Source organism: Zingiber officinale, chromosome 1B, assembly GCF_018446385.1.
Source record: "Zingiber officinale cultivar Zhangliang chromosome 1B, Zo_v1.1, whole genome shotgun sequence".
NCBI lineage: Eukaryota > Viridiplantae > Streptophyta > Magnoliopsida > Zingiberales > Zingiberaceae > Zingiber > Zingiber officinale.
In genome coordinates, this window is record NC_055986.1 from 114,637,465 (window position 1) to 114,658,910 (window position 21,446).

At 34.8% G+C, this 21,446-nt stretch overlaps 2 protein-coding genes across 9 annotated transcripts; one reads left to right on the forward strand and one right to left on the reverse strand.

The window, feature by feature from the left end:
- Positions 1-705: 705 nt before the first annotated feature.
- LOC121974187 (protein SEMI-ROLLED LEAF 2-like) lies at positions 706-14,689 on the reverse strand. Of its 8 annotated transcripts, none has more exons than XM_042525249.1 (20): positions 14,315-14,689; positions 13,545-13,687; positions 11,927-12,001; positions 11,176-11,291; positions 10,533-10,647; positions 10,307-10,435; positions 9,465-9,512; positions 8,230-8,306; positions 7,826-8,022; positions 7,452-7,744; positions 7,014-7,163; positions 6,516-6,935; positions 6,257-6,406; positions 5,914-5,986; positions 3,736-3,863; positions 2,928-3,128; positions 2,706-2,834; positions 2,510-2,629; positions 1,701-1,928; positions 706-1,186 (listed from the first exon to the last, which is right to left on the reverse strand). In XM_042525249.1, exons 2-20 carry the CDS (start codon positions 13,677-13,679, stop codon positions 1,016-1,018), a joined length of 2,955 nt encoding a protein of 984 aa, XP_042381183.1. In that variant the 5' UTR covers positions 13,680-13,687; positions 14,315-14,689; the 3' UTR covers positions 706-1,015. The 8 variants fall into 8 exon arrangements, with proteins under 8 accessions (XP_042381183.1, XP_042381179.1, XP_042381184.1 ...); XM_042525245.1 differs by having other exon boundaries at positions 8,113-8,306; XM_042525250.1 differs by having other exon boundaries at positions 706-1,180; positions 14,315-14,688.
- Positions 14,690-16,968: 2,279 nt separating this feature from the next.
- On the forward strand, positions 16,969-21,183 carry LOC121974271 (serine/threonine-protein kinase STY13-like). Its single transcript, XM_042525256.1, has 3 exons — positions 16,969-17,138; positions 17,302-18,346; positions 20,540-21,183. The coding sequence occupies exons 2-3, from the start codon at positions 17,442-17,444 to the stop codon at positions 20,874-20,876; spliced, it is 1,242 nt and encodes a 413-aa protein (XP_042381190.1). The 5' UTR covers positions 16,969-17,138; positions 17,302-17,441; the 3' UTR covers positions 20,877-21,183.
- The last annotated feature ends 263 nt before the right edge of the window (positions 21,184-21,446 follow it).

Consider the following 21,446-nt stretch of genomic DNA (forward strand, 5'->3'; position numbering starts at 1 on the left):
CGAGTCATCTCAATCATGAAAATACAACGCGGGTGGCTAGTTGGGCACCCTACCAGTGCCCTATATATATATAGAGAGAGAGAGAGAGAGGCACACATTGTCATGTTATTGCCATTCCTCCCAGGATTGCAAAAGCAACACAAAATGGATCTGCTCAAGTGGAAGAAGCTTGCAGTTGTGCCAAAGGATAACATCGACAAGAGCCAGAAGAAGCGTGATGTGCCCTTCGCTGTCCCTCAATGCCTACTTGCACCATCAGGCTTTTGGGATCCTGCTCAGAGGAGCAGAGGAGTATGGGTTCAGCAGGAAGGCATGCTGAGGATTCCCCGCGACATCACAGAGTTCAAGAGAGTTCGCAAGTAGTACTCTTCCTTTGTTTTGCTAGGAGAGTACTGCAAGTAGTAGTTTAGCAGAGAAAAATAAGAAAGGTTGCTACAAGGATTCTGTATTCTGATTTCGAGATGTTCAAGTAGGCAGAGTAAAATTTGAACACATTTTAGAAACAATGCCACGAGATTTCTACTCTGATACGATTACCAAAATGCAAATATCAGCTCATGTGCAATCGAATAGAAAGAAAAAAGGGTTTAGGAACATGCACCTTGTCAAAACTGTGAGTTGCACTTGAGGGAACGGCATGAACCTGAAACTGAATGAGGGTGGAGGCGTTGAGGGACCTGGAAATGAATTATCAAACAAGCAATAAGTTTGCAATTTAGAGGTTAAATTTCACTAAACTCTCCCTTTCAACCTGAGATAATGATTGGTTATTACAGGCACTTATGCATTTTTGTATACAATTTGAGGTTACATGTGGAAAAGCTTTTGTTTTCTACAGTTCTCGACAAGAACTAGGTTAAAAAAAATTGAAATAGTGGAATTTTTACACCTCCAGCAGAATGAATATGTAAAAAATCCTGTAGAACTATACAGTATACACAGGGTAAACGTGGGGAACTATTCCTAAAGAATTTCCACTTGTAGAAAATTGACTTTCACATATACAGTGTACCCCTTAGCAGCCTGCAGCCTTTAGGAAGTTGTCGAATGGGCTTGACGCCGGAAGCTTGAGGCACTGTGGCTGGTAAAGGAAGTCGATGGGTACCAAGGTATTGTTTCTTGTGTTGCTGTGTTTTCTCTGGATGTCTACAAGGTCTTCGTCCAGGAAAGGATTGCCACTCTGCACCCACATGATCAAGCCTTTAGCATACTAGGCGAAATCATTATTTTGGTTTCATACAAATAAATAAATACCTAGAGACACAGATACTTTCAATGAACTCGTAAAGAAAGTTTAAGTCGTCAAGATATGAATGGCTAGATGCTTACAAAATGAGCATGGGAGAAACTTGCAAAAAAAAAAAAAGAAACTCTAACACGAAGATTTGTAGAGATGGAAGCCAAAGAGCACAATTTGCCTAAATTTATATTAAAAAAGAAGACAAATTTTAAAAATCTTTCAACATAAAACAAGTTACAAAATTTGATTAGAGTAGCAACAACAAACTAAAAGCTAAAATCCTCCGAGTTGCAGAATCAACATTTTGGAAGAAAACGAGAAGATACACGACATTAGCATTATCAAAAAAAATCTTACTAGAGAAGTTGAAGGAGAGAATAACATGGTAAATGGTCGTCGTCATCATCATGATTTTTTTACTAGCAAATTGATGGCTTATAAATCCTATGTACTTTAGTACCTTTCCTACTTGGTCGATCTCGGAGCATGAATACTTTTGCATTCCATATTGGTCCTCCAGGGAGCCAACATCTAAAATATAATGTTTCTGTTGTGTGTTGGCAAAGACGGACATTTTCTGCTGTTTTCCCATCATAAGAGCCTCACAATGATTAGCCATCTCTTTAAATGGTACATCAGAGGTTGTTGACACTGAAAATCTTCCAACTTTCCATGCTGTATCGAAGACCTGCACAACCAGCTGAGTAAATAATAAAGGGACAAGGCAGCACACAGCTACTTCTTCACCAAGTAATAAAGGCACAATGTTAACAATTATATTATTTGCTATCGGTTTTTGTCTCAAATAAGGAAGTTCTCTCGCAGTTTTGCAAAGGATATGGTAGTTGAATTATTAATTACTAATTAAATTATAAAGCTTGATCCATGCAAACATCATATTTCATTCAACTCGACCATGGATTCAATTTGCATTTAACAAATTATAAGCCAAAAAATGATTGATATTCAAGTTAAAATGAAAAGTCTCGCTCCAATTTCCAAGTTATCTCTTAGGATGTCAGGCTCAACATTTTAGCAGGTATTCTTCCCAATCTTATGCTGACAAATTTAATTATGTTATACGGGTAGGAGAATTTCTTAAGTAAAAATTAAAAAACGAACCATGAAATGCAGAGTCTAAATCAGAAACTACAAGTGACTTCAGTATGCATGATTGTTTAGGTTCGCACGCTAGAAAGATCACTAATCTTAAATATTCTTGCATAATATAGAAACAGAGTACTGGAAAATGCATCAGTGGAAACATACTGTCTCTAGAAGCTGATCGACACTAAGAAGATTAGATCTGTCATCAGGCAACTCTGAATGATCTCGCCCAGTGTCAAATGATTCAGAAAAGTCCTCATGAACCAAAACGGCAGAAGTGACCTGTAAAACAAAATAAAAATGTTTCAATGATGGAGCTTTCAAGTCTCAAGGAGCACTTAAAATTCATGAGCCTTACCTCCTTTTCAATTACAGACTCACATGGCAAAAGCTGCCCAGATGATTTCATGAATTGAGGTCCAAGCGGACAAATATCATCAGGTAAGAAATCACTTAGCAATTGATTTCTTATTTTGAATTGCTCTGACTGCATAAACATTTAAAAGTTAATGGGAAACTGATAGTGAACAAGTAGTCATGCATCTGATGAATACAGACATCCAGTCCAATTGAGGATTACCTCTGATAAATCACTTAAGCTGTTCATGATGACAGAAACTATGGATTCTTTAGTCTGGCTTTCTGTTAGTTCTATGGCCTGAAGAGATATCGACGCTTTGTTATCATCCTCTTGTGACCCGTAAGTTACCAAAGAATTGTCAGCTGTAGTTTTCACAGCTTGAAGTTTGGAGTTGTCAACCAATTGGAGAAATGGATCAACCTGGACAAGGATAGCTCTTTATGAGAATTAATAGGTTCATAGAAGTACATAAGCTAGTTTTGTGGCAAATACATCATAAAATATAGTAAATCAACTGCCGAGATTAGCATAACACAATATTTCATCAAATTGAAGTTTATAGGACAATGACAGCTATTGTTTGAGAAGTAATGGAAGTATAAGCTTATTTCAGTGGCAATTTGCTTCATGAAAAATACTAGTAAATTATCTGTCAAAGTTGTTGGAGTAAGATAATAGTTGATCCTATCAAAACTGATAAGACAGGAATTTTATTGGATGCAAAATCTTACCAAATCCCATATAGTACCAAAAGGGTTGCCTTTCCAAGTACTAATCAGGATACATTTTTTCTTTTACTAGAATGCCAAAAAAATGAAATGTAGCAATCAGAACAATATGACGAAATTAGCAGCATGATGAGCATCACATAAATTATGAATTTTTAATTGACTACAAAAGGCTCCCTTTTGGAATAGCCATCGATTGTTTTTCTCTAGTACTGCCGAGCTTTAGCTGATTAGCAAGAATAAGTATGCTCTTAGAATGTAGAACGAAAGGGTAAAAACAGAACTGCAAGTGTGCATACTGTTTTCTTGTTGATGGTTGACTGCACAATTGAAATTAGGGGAGCGATATTAAATGCTTTTGAAGCAAATATGAACATAGCTGTGGCGAGAGTAAGAAGGGACCGCCGACGTGATGGTGGAAGCAACCCTACATAAAATCACACCAAAGGTCAACAAGAATGATTTCTTATGGAACACTAAAAATACCTATGTCAGTTGTGAAGGGAATAAAACAAGCAAACAACAATTAAACAAAAGAACCAATGTTTCTCCACTACTTGAGATTGGTTATATATACATTGAGCCACCGTCAAGCCCAATGTAGAATGTATCACTAGTAATATCCAAGCCATTTAGATCTGTTTTCATTATGTTAATTAACCCCACTAGGTGGAAAAGAAATCCAACTATTGGTTTCCTTTAGTTAAGCCAATAATTAAATTTAGAATTATTCAATTTAATTAATTAAAATGATATGTTGAATTTAGCAAATTGTTTTGATTAACTTGTGAATTTAAATCACAAATTATTAACTGTACACAAAACATTCAAATATTTATCGATTTTGTCTTTGACATGTTTTATTATCTTCAAAGAATAGTATACTGATTTATCTTTGCATGGATCTAACAAGATCACACTTTAAACTATATTCTCTTCTTGATCATTTAGCAAGCAGTTAATATGAAGAAGTGAATTAACCACTAATCTTTTTTTGCTTTTTACAAGTGTATAAGGTTATCAACCTAAAACATATGATATCTACTTATTTATATCTCACTTCACTCAAACTTAACTTAAAACTAGAGCATGTTATTTTAAATGAAAAGAAAACCTTATGAGAATAAAATGGCCATCCGTTAACAGCTATCAGGACTATAGTATACATTCCACATCAACCTTTATGATACATCTGAGGGTACTTTAAATTTGGTTAGATAACTACTCTACAGTCAACCCAAAAAGCATATGTTGTGGCTCAGTGATTGAAATATCGTTCAATGTCGAGCGGCACGTACGGTTTTTACAGTTCCGACACGGGAGCGAAACCGGCACAACTTGCGCGACAATTTTGTGTGCTTCATTGCACGCGTCACACGACAAAAGAAATCAAGCACGTGTCACGCGACAGAAGGAATCACAACAGACACGCAACGGAAGGAAGGAATTGTGACACAGCGCCGCTGGAAGCGTTGCTGGCGTCCCGGAGGCATCTTGAATACCTTGGGCACTCTTTGCAAAAGTACCATGAACCAGAAGCATTGTCGGACATCTCCGGCAGTGCCGGAAGCGTCGCCAGATGCCTCCGGCGACTCCGGAAGCGTTATGCAATGATTTTCTTATTCGAAAATTAAACCTGCGATTTAATTAATTCAAACAATTCCCAACTTAAGTGTGATATTTCAAATAGGCTTTCATAAATCTTAATTAAATTATCTCAATAAAATATATAAAAAATATATTTAAAATTAAAAAATTAATATATTTTATTAGTTGATATTCTTAAAATTCTTTTTTTATTTTTTTAAATTTTATTAAAATATTCTAAAAAAATAAAATATTCTAATAAATCAGATTTATATTTTGATAATTTTTTATTATTTTATATTTTTTTTACTGTTTTACTGATATTCTATTTTTTTACTATTTTAAATATATATATTATTTAAATTAATAATTAATTAAATAAATAAATAGTAATTTATATAATTACTGTATATAAAGTAACATCTTTGTAGAACTATGGAGTTGATTTAACCAAAATGTTGCTAGAACCAATGTTTCCATCTGATTCATGTCACTTCTTTTGGTATTAGTAAGGTAAATGTAACAATTTTAATTCGAGTTATTGATTGATCATTTTTTTTTAAAGAAAACTATATTTAATTATTTTTTTCTAACAATATTAAGTTGTTCAATAATTGAGAACTTATATAAAATTAATATACAACTTATTTTTAAATTATACACCATAAACATATTTATCTAATAATTACTATATATAAATAAAAAAAATACCAAAACCATAATGGCACGGCACGATACGATACCGAAATAGTATCGTTCCAATCTAGGACAATCTCGGCACGGGTCGAGATTTTAAGTCTTGCTGTGGATTAGGAAAGGGTTCAGAACATACTGTTATATTCTTTGTAAGCCTTCGCTTTTATTCTCAACAAAACAAATGAATATCTTACCCTCTGTAAGTGAAATGTTTCTCAAAGCAAAAGCAAGCTGAAAACTTCGTGCAAGTGACTCGTGGATTGATGACTGCAAAATCAGAAATAGAAAGATAAATTAATGATAGTTTTCTGAAGCTAGATTGTGAAATGTTATTAACCAATGCAGTGTTATTTGCTAAGAAACCATAAAGAGAGCACACATTGGAACACCGAAATCTAAGGCTACAATGTACTGCAGAGTAAGAAAAATGAACCAAACTATAACAGTAGAACTGTCACAGTCTAGGAAAGTAGATTTTATGTATCCCAAACAGAACTGTACTTAACCATATTTGCAACAAAATAAGAATTTGATTACCTTTGCTCGAGTAAACAGCAATGTCAAACTATAAGAATGAGCAATTGCTTCATAGTTCTCTGGAGCGTTTTCAGGAAACATAGCCTGGGCCCAAAATGATGAAAGAAGAAGTGTGATTTGACGACTGCTCAATCTTAAAAGAATAGAGTCCTGAATACATAAAGGCAAACAATTTGTGATTAAGTGAGCATACAAAGAGCTAGTTACATAAAGATGGAGTAGCTGAATAAATAATACTTGACTGTGTAAAGCTATTGACCTTATTTGACTTGACCACTGGAATATTATCTTCTCTTAAAAATGGAGGTCCTTTGATGCTACGAGTACGGCTTTGAGATGACTGCAGCTTAAAAAGCTTCACGTCTTTACCGTTTTCTTGTCCATTATGACTAGGAACCCTGCTCATATTTTGTTGGTATGCTTTTTCTGTCACAGATACCTTTTCCCATCTAAGCTTCTCAAACAAAGCAGCTGATGATGAAAAGACAGAAACAGTTCTTGAGAGTGTTCTCTGAAGATCAATGTCTTTAAGTAATTCTGGAGTCACTGATCTAGGTTGAGGAGATACAGAAGATGGAACAAGAACAACAGAGAATATACGATGAGCACCTACGCGTGTTTCATGATCAGGGTGCACCATTACTAAGAGCAATTGATGCATCAAAGTTTCAGGAAACACCTGAAATGCATGATGAGGAGAATGAATTACAGGCTTACGGCTAAAAAAATTAACCTATAATATGTATACTTGGCTGACCTTATTCCGATATGATAAATTTGGAACAGATGCAATTATCTGTGCAGTACGATACACTACAACAATAGTTGACCTTGCAATGGCCAAATTCAATGATAAATTTTCTAACATAACAGCCATCATGTCGAGAACAGGCCCAGCATCATCAATCTGTTGACAGACACCACATCAATGTCATAATTTTTGGTAAGAAAGGTCATGCTTCTCAAATCTAGCTCACAAAAAACTCCTTTCTAAAATATATTATATTTTAAGGACCTTTTTCAAAGACCTCGTTTTAAAGAAATAGATAAGCGGAAATACATGCTTAATCTTAGTATTGACATTCAGACAAGCAATGGTAAATAGAACATCAAACATAAATCTCTAGCTGAGAACCTTCTATGGTTTTGGCCTCCTATTTTCTTTTCAAAAAAAAAATCAGAAAAGTAACAATACCTTTTTAGATAAATGAACGATGCACTCATCTAGTGCATTTCGGAAATTGTCATTCCACTTGATGATGTCATCCCCCATATGTTTATTACCAAGTCCACAATGCATGGATTTACGTAAATGTTTCACAAGATCACTTATTGGACCAATAATTGCTGCAGATGCTTGTGCTTTAGACTGCTCAGCAAGACGAGCAGTAACTTCAACTATATTCAACTGAATATCTGGTTGTTTTATAATAGTCTTGTGCTCAAGATGCTTGACCAATATCGATATCAGAAGAGATGCATTTTGCCCTGTAAGGTGAGAAAAAATGAACTCTCAAGAAAAATACAAACACAAAAAACAAAGAAAATTGTAAAACAAAATTTTTTTACCATCCTTTTCCATCAATAACTGCATATCACATAAGACATATCGAGCAAGACCATTTTGTGCAGACCATGAACCATTATTATCAAAATAATAAAATAAAGACTCCAAAACACGCCGCACAGTAGTTGCTTCTTTGGCTAGCTTTGCCATGTTACGCAAGCAAACCCTAGACCAAAAGCAAGGACTGTTCTTCTCGTCCCTGTTAATTGTATATGGGTATAAAATATTAGACAAGTTGAGAAGCATTAAAACTACTGAACAGGTTAAACCTACAGGATGAAACTCTTACAAAGTCAAATTAAGTTCTCCTTTGTCATTTACAATACTTTTCCAGGAAGGAATCCTAGAAATGATAAAAGGAGAAGGAGATACATGACCCTCAGTTTTAAGGACTTCCTGTACCCACCGGCTCTGTTCACTTTGTTGATCATCCTCTGATTTCTTTTTGGTATCTCCATAGTTCTCAAAGACAGCAGAAACAATCTATATAGTACAAAAGACATGAAACTTAAAAAAAACAAAATAAATTTTATAACAATCCTAATAATATACAATCTAGAAAGATAGTAAATGTTCCTTGGACAAGAACTTAGCAACTAGTGGTGAATGTTTAGTAATTTTAACCATTAAAAAAAGTTTTAATGAAATATAATGAGAGGTTTGTGACGGACAAAACAAAAGTCTTAGAATCAATTGTATTTAGTCAAGATATGCCCACTGTGGTTCATGATACACTGATAGTTATTGGATATTCTGGACAGTAAATGAAGTGTCATTTTCAGCATTTTTTATACTTGTGAATTGTATTTTGTTACATATTTGTAGGTTGCTTTCCTCACAACTTTAGCTTTTGAGGATTATGTATAATTGGTTACCCAATTAAATCTGAACCAGGTACAGAAGCACACATGATGAGTTCCAATGTCAGCTCATTGCTCACTCCTTTTCTCTTGTTACATCATATACGCCCATCATGGATTCATCCCTTTTCCATTATTATAAGCATTCTTTACCCATGATTCAATCTTAGTATGGTTCATGAAGAAAGGCATTAAACCATGCATCTTAAATTTGGGCCTTTCCTAACAGCACAAGGTTTTTTGCAAGGGTCCCCAATCAAATCTCAACTTCTAAGAACTTACTTGGGAAGGCACAAGAATTACTCATACAAGAAAGTTCTGCAAGTCTTCTCATACAACTTCATAGATCACCATGGAAAACAAAGACACTGGCCCATAAGTCTAGAAGAAAAGGCGCATACAGGGTTTTATAAGCACATCGACATTAGGATTATGGAATTAACATTTGTTACTTTCTTTTTCTTAAGTTTTTTTTATTCTCTTGATAATTAGTTGATACTATATTATACTATGTCCAATGTGCTACAGTTAACAAATCATGAAAGTCCAAAATTAACTTAGACAAAGTGGAAAACCAGACATTGGTTTGTTTTTAGATCTTTCACTGAAATTCAAAGTTAAATTCTCGCTTGGTGAAGCTAAAATTCAACTTCAAGAAAGTATTTATATTATGAGGAAGAGTGTCATTCAATTTAACTGTTCTGTACATTAAAGAAGTCAGCATTGATATAAGTCATAGTTCAGTTTAATTGGAAATTTGAAAAGTATAAAATGTGCTTACACTGTTGAATTCCGTGGAGATGTGAGAATGCTCACCCATAAACCAAACCTACATGTCATTACAAAGGGACAACATATGAACTTCACTGGATCGCTAACGAGAAATAGAATGATCAATGAATTATAAAGAGAGTATTATGATTGAAAATATTGACTTGAATTAAACGGAGAGTAATATAAAATGATCTGAATTACTCATAATTGAGTTATATCAGAATGCAAAATTTACTTTTGTTATATTGATATTTAATTAAATATAGGATGCATTATTTGTAAGTTTGTTAACATAATGATTTTAATTAAAGCAAGTCCAATGTTAATTCAATCTGATTTTGATTTATTGAATTTAATGAATCCAAATTAATTACATCTGATTTTAAATAATTTAATTTAATTAATTAATTAATCAAATAAGATTAATTTTGATTTAATTTAATTAAGCTAATTTAAACTGATTTTATTGAAACCTAATTTTACTTAAATTCATTAAATTAGTTATCTTGATTTGGTTTCAATTAGCTTTAAAATGAGGTTTAACTAAAATCAGACTTGCCGTGATGAGGATGATATTAATATAATTTCACTAGTCAAGGTCAACCAATTTTTTAACTTAATGGTTTACTTAGATTGGGAAATGATTCTCAATCAAACAATCTATTCTGGCTGGTTTTCAAAAATAAGAATTGCACCCACTTAAAAAGTGCTCCTAGCTCTGCAACTGAAGTAGTTCATTAAGTTCAAATTTAAAAGATGTTATGACACCAAGATTCAGAAATTTATGAAATCATATAATGAGTTAAAATGAAATATGAAATGGTAACAAAATAATACAAGGTTAAATACCAATGAAGACAGAGCTTGCAACCCTGCTGCACGTAAACAGCATGCTTTCTCATCATCACCCAATTCTTGAGCTATACTGCACAATTTAGGAATCAGACCTTCTATATTGAACTGGTGTGTGCCATCAACCTAGAATTGGTAGCAGCATCATGATGTGAGATTTGCCAAAAATAGGCAAGTAGATTAAGATGGCAAAATGTAGATATGTAGCAGAGAAGAACTTTACTTGGCTATTAATAAAGTCAAAAAGTGTATAGCAACCTATAGTTTGCACTTCAGCTTGTCTTGTTTGATCAAAAAGTGTGTGTATGATGTCCAGTAAGCTACTTGCAAACAGAGGCCTGAAAAAGATAAATTCATAGGATAGGTCATGTCACCAAATTGTCAGGCATACATTATTAGCAAGTACATCTCAAAATCAAAGGAAAAGATCAATGGAAATAAAATTCTTCTGGAGTTGATTACAGCTTTATATACAGTCTTAGAAGCATAAATGGAAGAGTGAGTCAAATCCATTTAAGAATCCAGAGTGTAGGTAACATCCTTTAGAGGCCGGCAATTTATTAGATTCCTGTATATGTTCTCTCACAGAAGATTTAAGTATGTGCCACCCCATAATAAAATTGGAAGCTTGCTATATGGAATTTTGAATCAGATGTGTAACCACTACCCACTTCTTAGAAACCAAACATTTTATTCTACATTTCATGCACGCTCATCTAATCATACATGTCCTAATTCCTGGGCTTAGTGTCATTCACCAATAATGCAATCGTGAGGAAAGTCACGATAATTTGTGTAGATTGACCAAAGGTAAACATCATCAAGAAGAAACAAATAATAAAACCATAAATTCAAGTAAATCTTACATATGCTCCTTGCAACTAATCACCAATTTACGGTAGATACACATCACAATCTTAACATAGCCAAAGTGTTCGCTTCGCAACTCCTTGTAACATCTCTGCTCCAAATATTCTGTTATCTGCCAAATAAGCAACAAAATATATAAATATGGAAGCTAAAAAATAGCAACAGATGAGTATAGGATGAAAAATCACAGACAAACAGAAGAAATTATAAACTTAGATATAACAGATGGGATAAAATTCAACCAAAAACAAATGGGATAAAAGGAAGCATGTGCCAGGGGAAACGAGGAATAAAGAAAATCATTGTCTATTCAGATTGAAAATTAAAGCTCAGCTCCTCGGAAGGCATTATATGTGGTATCTGAAGTTCTGAACTACTTGAATCAAATAACCTTTTAAGGTGGGAAATAGTTAGTCAGCACAGAAATAGACAAGGTAGCCAATGCCCTTGCTCATGTGTGATGTTTTGATAGGAACAAAAAAAACATGTTTCTGCTCCTTGGAAGAATTCCTGATGGACATAGCTAAGTCCATTCTTCCGGATAAAGAGGCAGGACAGCAGGTATTCAGACATGGAAGATCAAGAAAAAAAAAAAGTGTCGGTAATTGAAGTTTAATGTGTATACTGGGCAATTTTTGTATCTCTTCTTTACAGTTTTCTTTTTGTACTTCTTTACGGGTAGGAAGTTGTTCAACTCCTAACACAAAGTCATCTTAAAGTAACCAAACAAAGAAGACAATACTTTACCTTTGGAATGCGAAGTGGGTTTCTAGAAGCATATTCACACAACTTCCCAATTTTTCTATCATTTGGTTCTTCATCCTGCAAAGAATTATTTGTTTTTACACATCAACTGAAGCATTTACTTGAAATCATTGTGATATAATCCAACAAAAATACAAGCAAGTAATCATATCTCGAGTCTACATCATAAACCTTTTAAAAACTGCATTTTAATGTTTTTGAGAAGGCATGAGTATACCAGTATCATGTATAGCATCCAATGTTACCATAATTTTGTTACAAGTACATCATACTATCATAGTATATGTGTCAATTTCGACAGTGGTTCAAGACACTTGACAAGAAAAATTGACAGCCAATATATAGATGAACACTCATACACACATGAGAAATTTGTTAGTTACTGTTTGTAATTAATTTATTAGGCATGTCCATCGGGCATTTATCTGTGCCAACTTAAGACAGAAAACAATCACTGTGTGGCTGAGTATGCATACCGGCTTTATCAAAATACATATGCCTCATGCCCACCATTACACAATTGGATTGAATATACTGCCAAGTTAGTGATTATAAAGGCCACATTTTACTTTAAGTTTCAACTCGATCATCTAGACCAAGCTAATTACTAGCATTTTAACTAAATGAACACCAAAATAAGCAGACCATACATAAAGGAACAAATCAAACATTGATAAATTAATTAATTTCTTTTAGGTTCAATTTAAATTGCTAACATACACAGAATTGACAAAATGAGAAGATATTTTTTTAAGATTTCTATAGTATTTAATTATTTATATAGGTTCAATCTTGCACAAATTTATTTTGTGTAGGCACTACATGTTTTGCTTACCGCTGACATCTTACATTGTATTTTCACTATTTTGTACTTTGTTATTCTCTAGGTGTGGATGTAAACAAACCCTTTTTTGGATTGTATATAGATTCAATTGTGTGGAAATTCTTGCTCCTGCTGAACCATTCAATGATTTTTCTTTTGATGATCTTCTGATTGTAGGAAAATAATCTAGACATCAATTAAAATGATAATAGATGGCATTAGTATTGTTAAAAATATATAAGGTCTATAGAAATATAATTTTCAGTTCTTAATATCGGCTATGCAAGTTGGTCCTGTTTTTGCAGTAACAATTGTAAGCATAACACAAACATGTAAATGAATGCACGACATATGATTTGTCAGTTGCAATGGAATTGTTACAATAAATAGCAGACTCTAAACCAAATTACTCAAAAATGGATAATCAGTAACTTGCCCATTAGAAAGGTGGTTAACGCAAGGGTAAAAGACACTTGAAATGTACGATAAATGTAAGATGTCGGTTTGAATGTTGGCTCACCACAATGCTCGGTATGTACATGGTTCCTGTACATTGTTTTTTACACGTGAAGGCACTAAATTGATATATTCCTTTAGTTGCATAAGAACATTAATGTTGAAGTACATGAGAAATCAAAAAGGTTTACAAGTAGCATGAAGTACCAACAACATGATTCTTATCAACATATTCAATCAGCGAATTGAGGAAAAGCCAAGATCTCACACTCAGAAGTCAGAAATAAAAGATAGCTAAGATGTCAGAACTATAAATATCACCTGAGATTGAGGAAAAATGTCAGCTAGCAGTTGCTTGTACCGCTTCACTGGTTGTCTAGATCGTGCCCTCAGTGCAGGGCAAAGATAGCACATTCTACCACATGCAGGCAAAATCTTCCTTGACATCACACCCATCTTGTATTCTACAAGAAAAAATTGTGGAATCTAAGAAAATTAGAAACACATGCATTTTAAGTTCTCGAGGCAGTTGAACTCAAACTTATTTACTATCATACACCATAATTGCTGATTTTCAAATTAAATGGCATTACTAGACCATGATTGCCGAAACCTTTACTATCATAAACCATATATTACATGGCATTACTAAACAATAATAGCTGAATCTCAACTTACATGGAATTGCCTAAGTGGGTTACGTGCCTATGAGACAAACCAAAATTTTGAATAACGATTAAGCTGAGTACAAATGGCCAGTTCATCCAACAGTGAGAGAATTCGAGTCAAGCTGAAGAAACCAATAAATATGTAGACATCCTATCCAAAAAAATTAATATGTAGACATATAGAATATAATTAAAGCAAGAAAACAGCAGAAGAATAGCGTATCAAAAGATTAAATATAAACGATTAAGATACTCGAGATGCTCACATATTTTCACGAATATGCATTACCTAATCAAACAAACGAAGAAAAATCCAATCTTTTACCCAAATATCAAGGATGACGGGTAAGAATGTTGCATTTTTAATCTAAAAAAAATACAAACCAATCGCCATCTCCCAGGTTGGAACCCACAAGCACGTACCTTAGAATAAACCCAGCAAACAATTCCACTAGTAACCGACCGGGTCGAAGGGGAAAGATGGAGGGAAACGACCAAGACCCTGCGAAGAGATGGATCGACGAGAAAGCGCAGGATCTTGCTCCAATTCGTTGGAAGACGAAGACAAAGGGGGGGAAATAGCTACCTTCCTCCCCCGCCTTTCCTCCCTGTTTCTCACTCTAGCTCTATCGTGGCGATGCCCTTGACCTTGTCCTGAAGAATTCTCGACCCTCTCCTCTATCCGCGGAGACTGCTTTCGCCCAATAATAATGCGAGAATCGAGAGCAAAACTCGGGGAAATCCAACTGCAGCATCGCCACGGAACGCCGATCTGCATTCAAAACCCTCTCTCTACCTTTCTTCCATTTTAACCTAATAATTTTGGATTTTTCCTCAATAAACCCTATCCTTCTAGCCATACAAAGGATCGAGGCCAACTTTGCTTTTTTGCCTAAATATAAATAAAATCAAAACAAGTCAAACAAACGACTCAATTCTTCATATTAGTCGAATACTAAGAATATGAACAATTTACGATTAAAAAAAAAACTAAAAGTCAATCAAACATCATTTAAAAATATTTTTTTATATAAAAATGAAAGAGATAAATATTATTTTTTTGTCTTCTCTCTTGTCAAGTAATCATTTATAGTAAGTATAAGAATAGAGAGGGAAAACAATAAGAATTGTTGAAAGATGTTTAAAAAAAAATCAAAGAAGGCAAAGTTTATGTAATGAATTGAAAATTTTCAATTATGAAGGATGTTTTTTTAAATGACCTAATAAAATGTGCAGCCAAGAAAATACTCTTAGCTGTCATTTTTGAAATATAAAATTCGGCAATTAATTAATTGTTTGTTGTGGAAAGGTGATTTCGTCTCCAAGTTAGGTAAAGGAGTTAATCATGAGGTCAACTTTAACCCGGCCGTTAATTAATTAAGTGTTTATTGTGGCAAATATGTGGTAACAACATTAAAACAAACGGCGGTTTTTATTAAGCCGGTCTCACGAACAGAGAGGAAGATAAATGTATATCTGTCGTCTAAGGTATCTCGTACGATTTGAAAGAGAAGTGATTAGTAAATTACAGAGAATTTTATTCAGTGTAGTAATAGTCAGATGACATGCAATGTATTTCTTAGATGTTAATAATCGATCTATGATCTATTACATTATATATTGCCAATTCATGAGACCAACAACAATATAAAATGTTTTTTAGGAGATTGTGAAAGGACATCAAATTATCACTCACGTATACAGGGTTCAATTTTAATTATAATTCAATTTTAATTATAATATATTTATAGAAATTTTTTTTCTAAATGAGATGCACAATCATAAAATGTTGGACTTCTGAGTTGTCCTAGTACTTTCCGATTTACCTTAATAATCAATAAAAAAATATTCATAGAACCAAATCGATCATCCCAAATTCGATATTACCTGGTTTATTAATTTTTTTACCTCAATAATTTTTTGTTTGATGGATGAAAATTGGATTAGAGCACAAATCCTCTGGACCGTAATTTACGGTCCAGAGAATGAACCACTACATCTATTGATTGATGATGATGGATCTCACCTATTAAATATGTGGGTTAATTCGATCCTGTCTGTACAGGCAGTGCCACAACCTCTCACATTGGGATGGTGGGACCCACATTTAAGTAGTGGGTCACATCCCTCTCATTGTGAGAGGTTAGGGCACTACCTGTACAGGCAAAGTGAAATTTATCAAATATGTGAGATTCATCTCATCAAAATAGGTGAGATCGATTTCCATCAATTAATAACTTATGTGATTCATCCTCTCGATTGTAATTTGTGGTGAAAAGGATCCTGAGTGACTGGATTAACCGTGGGAGATTAAAACTAATTATTGATTGCGGTAACCTGGCTGACTGGATTAGCCGTGGGAGATTAAAATTAATGATCAATCAGGCGCTAGTAATTGTCAACGCGCGTTCTAGTGATGTGGCATTCAACGCCGTCAAAGTTGGCGGGTCGGACAGGAACCAGCAACCGGTCCAAAGTCAAACTACAACTGCTACTTTTTTTAGCATTAATTTATTTGACACAGAAGTCAATTTATGTACTTTTTTAGTTAAAAATATCGTATCACTTAAATTTTCTCTTCGTTGTATGTAAAATAAAGTCAAATTGAATTATTGACCTGTGGACTTACGATATGTGTTTTTAATCCACATAACAGAATGTGTGTTTGGTGAGGCGAAGTTTAAAAAGAATAATTAGTTGATAATAAAGTTATATATTAAAAAAATTAATTAAAGTACTTAATTTAAGTTTTTTTAAAAAAATGATACACTAAAATTATTACGACACTTAGTAATTTTTTACTTTAAAATGGCCATTATTAGGAATTTGTAATTTACGAAAAAAACAGAGATATTTCTACGTTAAATTGAAACTATAAGGCTAAAATGATAATTTCATACCTATGGGGTCATTTTATGAAATATACAAAACAGTGCGGGGGCAAATGAAATTTTCTCTTAGTCTTATGTGAATGTAACACGTTATATTGAGATAACTGTCACATAACATGTCACAGTATCGGACATAACATGACCGTTACTTCCTCATCTCGATAGAAAAAAAATGAATAAGAAAAAGGAAATAAATAAATAGGAAGGGAAAGCAAGGGAAGACTTGCTCTGCGACCTAGTGCTCGTCGTCGTCATCTTCCTCCACCTCTTTATTATTCCATTCTGCGGCATACTTACTTTATTATTCCGTTTTCTCCTCTGCATCTTCTCTTCCGCGCAACCTGCTCTCGATCGAGGTACGTATCATCGAAATCAGTGTTTGTTTCGTTCTGATCTGCTTCGGATGTTGCTTTTGAGGTTATTCGGCCTCGGATGGCTTCAAAAAAGGATATTTTTGGTTGGTTTATGGGAGGGATTAAACTCTAGGTCTTATTTTTGGCTTCTATTTGGATGTAACAGTTATTGACGAACTTCAACTGGTTGGTCTGGCGCGGTTAGTTGTTTGGAATGGTTAAATAACTCGTATTTGGGTGGAATACTGGTGGATTAGAAAATTGTTTGAGAGTAACTTTGGGAATTTCGCCGTTGTTTGGATAGAGATGGAAGGTTCTAAATTTGCTGGCTTTATTAGTGGCGGCGGTGGTGTAAATGTTGTCGGGAACAGCTTTTACGACTTGGGATGCTACCGGAAGCTTGATGAGGGCTCTAACATGTCTGTAGATAGCATCGGAAGCCTGCAGACGAGCACTGGGGATGGATCCATTGCTATGTCCGTTCAAAATAGCAGTGTCGGATCAAACAACTCAAGAACTGGCATACTGCGTCATGGACTCCGTCTGTTTCCCGCTGCCAACTTATCAGCAGGGCACAGTGTGCGACCTGGTAGGGTGTCCCATGCCATAAATGACGATGGGTTGGCTCAGGCATTGATGGATCCACGTTATCCCACAGAATCTCTTCAGAACTATGATGAGTGGACTATTGATCTTAGGAAGTTGAATATGGGGATGGCCTTTGCTCAGGGTGCTTTTGGGAAACTTTATAAAGGCACATATGATGGAGAAGATGTTGCTATTAAGTTATTGGAAAAGCCAGAGAACGATCCTCAGAGGTCACAACTGATGGAGCAACAATTTGGTCAGGAGGTTATGATGCTGGCAAATCTCAAGCACCCGAATATTGTGAAGTTCATTGGAGCTTGCAGGAAGCCGATGGTCTGGTGCATTGTGACAGAATATGCCAAGGGAGGATCTGTGAGACAGTTTCTCATGAAAAGGCAGAATAGGTCAGTGCCTCTGAAACTGGCTGTCAAACAAGCATTAGATATTGCCAAGGGTATGGAGTATGTGCACGGGCTAGGGTTCATACATAGGGATCTTAAGTCTGACAATCTGCTTATAGTTGCGGACAAATCAATTAAGATTGCTGACTTTGGAGTTGCACGTATTGAGGTCAAGACTGAGGGGATGACGCCAGAAACTGGAACTTACCGTTGGATGGCACCGTATGCAAACATTCGTCTTATATTTTCTTAATAACTTGAGATATCGTAAAAGTTCTATAAATGCGATAAATTTGCAGCTCCTGGTTTCTTCATTGTTTTGTCAGTTAGCCATACTTTCAAGAAATTGTCCTGCATCTTATTCATGTTTGCTATTTGTCATTACCTAAATTTAGTAACCTAGTTAAAACTTATGTTGCTATGCATTAATGGAGTATATTTTTAGGCATTTGTTTGTACTAAAGCCTTTATTTTCTCCTCCCCGATGCAAAAAGATGGTACGAGCAGTGACAATTAATTATAAGTGGGCAAGTTGTTTAAATTTTTTCTTTTTATGAAAAATGCATACTGGATAGATACTAATATTTCAACCTGTGTGGCGATCATTCTCTCAAAACCCTTTGTTTTAGTTGCCTTGTTGGAGGCATCATGATTCATACACATGATCTATAATTGAAGTTCATACAGTAGACCAGGCGATGGCCTTGTAGCTTTAATTTATGAACAGGGACCAACATGGTCTTCAGAAGCTTACTACTCTAAATCATCATCAACATCAGACAGTTTTTAGTCAACCAGATGGTTAGATATTCTGTCGCATCTTTATTAAGGGACTGTTGGCAAATTTCTTGTCATCATGTGCTCATATTGTATGTTATTATACCACACAGTGTACATAGATGTGTTTCCTGCCATAGGACAAAAGTTTATACCTAAATGGGCTACATGCAGAATTTGAACTTGAAACCTCTTGTATGTCCAGATGCACAAGCCATCCAAGCATCTTCTCATGTGCGTGTTTTTATGATTTATCTTGTATGATGGATATATTATTTGTTTAAATGATAGCCTTATTGATGATTATGTTGCATGTACTTCCATTCTATCGCTAATACTTTGTCCATGATGACTGCTTCCCATCCATGAAGTTGATATTTTCAGGTTATTTTTTAGTAGCAATTAGATATTAGCATTTATGGAGGATAAATGTGGAAAAACTAAATTCCATTCCGAATTTGTTAAGAAGATCTGTAGCTATCTTTTTTAGACAAGTTGAACTGAAGAAGACATTGTGACTTTCGATTGCTTTAAATAATATTAGCTTGATTTAGATTCTAGTTATTATGTACTTTTTGGCACAAACTTTTATTGCTAATGTTTATAGAAGTATGAAATTCTGGCTAGGAGTTATTTCATCACATGTGGTTTTCTTATAGTGCTTTCCATTTAACATTTCTACTCGGCGTCCATTAAAAAAATACTAGCTTGTGGTTATTATTACTATTATTTTTCTGGCAGTTAATTTAGTTATTGCAAGTGGACATCTGTCAATTCTTACATGTTGATTGGTTGAAGTTTGGAACGAGTTATTCAAGGGTCCCAGGAAGATTAGGATATCATCAAGTAGGCTAAAGTCGCAATGAATGATTGAGGTGGGAGTTGAGTGAAGAAGATCAACAATTCTAGAAGGCTCCTTCTTACTCCCAAGTCCTGCACCCCTACTTCTAGAGGAAACCTTCCATGCTTGCTGAGAAATCATAACCTACTTTCATTCAATGCTCGATAGCGTCCTCCTCCTTCAAGAGTGGAAAAATATATTAGAATAATTCATTTTCTAATCAAGGATACTTCCTTCTTTTAGAGTTTGGACTATAAGAGTTTCCTTTTTCTCAATATCAAATCATCCTTTATGTCTTCAAGTACTCTTCATCTCTTCATTTGTGCCTTTAAATGTTGTATTTTGCATCTCTCTACTCTTCTTTCTGCAGGCTTGCACTCTGTGTCCCACTGGAATTTATTTCCAGAGAATGGATTTCTTATTTCCTATGTTTGACATATCAACTGTGTATAACTGGGACATGTGCTTACTTCACACATTTCTTCTCGTAAATATAAATAAACACATATGCCTTTGTAGATTGAAATGTATGTTTTGTCTCTCACATGACTCCACATCTTATTGAACATATGCAAATTTGCTATTGCTAAATAACAGCTGAAAATCTCATTGTTCATTTATCTTTACATTCGCATAGGCCAATATAACTTTTCTAGGTTGGTCTTAGCTCTCTTATACTTTGTTTATCGTAGTCATAATCGTCTTTGTGTTGCAGGCAATGCCCGGTATCTTTATGTTATCCTTTATGGCATTGATTGCTGATTAATTTATATGTGAAAACACCTTTGTGTTTGCAGAGAAATGATCCAACACCGACCCTACAATCAGAAAGTTGATGTTTATAGCTTTGGCATTGTTCTCTGGGAGCTCATAACCGGTATGCTTCCATTTCAAAATATGACAGCCGTGCAGGCAGCTTTTGCTGTGGTGAACAGGGAAGTGCGTCCCAACATACCACCGGATTGTCTCCCTGCGCTCGGTGAAATCATGAGACGCTGCTGGGATGCCAACCCTGACGTGCGCCCTTCCTTCGCCGAAATAGTCACAATGCTCGAGACCGCACAGCAAGAAATCGTAAACACTGTTCGCAAAGCACGCTTCAGATGCTGCATACAGCCAATGGCCATTGACTGAGAGGGTATGCAAGAAGTGCCTCAATTGTAGAAAATACCTTTTGAACCAACAAGGTACCGGTACCGGTACTGGAGCATTTTGCTCGATTCCCCCCTATGTCTAAAGTGTCGATTGGGAATGTTTGTGTCGATGTGTTCGAATGCTACCAAGTAGAAATAAGATATTGGGATCTTTGTTTTTATAGAACGCAAACGAATCTATTAGCTAAAGCTCGACTATTTCTACACTGCTTGATTGACTGTAGTCTCGACTTGTAAAATTCAGGCTAGATCCTGTGTTGTTCTATTGAAATCGAAAAGTTACTCCAGTCTTTGAAGTACCATTTTGTCGATAGACACAATCAGAAAGGTAGGTCTGTCACTTTAACGGTCCTTCTAGTGTCAGACGTTAAATGTGTGATGGAATAAATTTCAGATAAAGTTTATCAATTTCTGTGATCATTATACCAAAGATGTCATGAATGTATCATCTGTACTACATCATGAGGGTATCGGCATTCAGATAGAGGTCATCACGAGGTATAAGTCTCGATTTATTCCATTTCTAAGTGACTGAGGTCGTCTTCAGAAA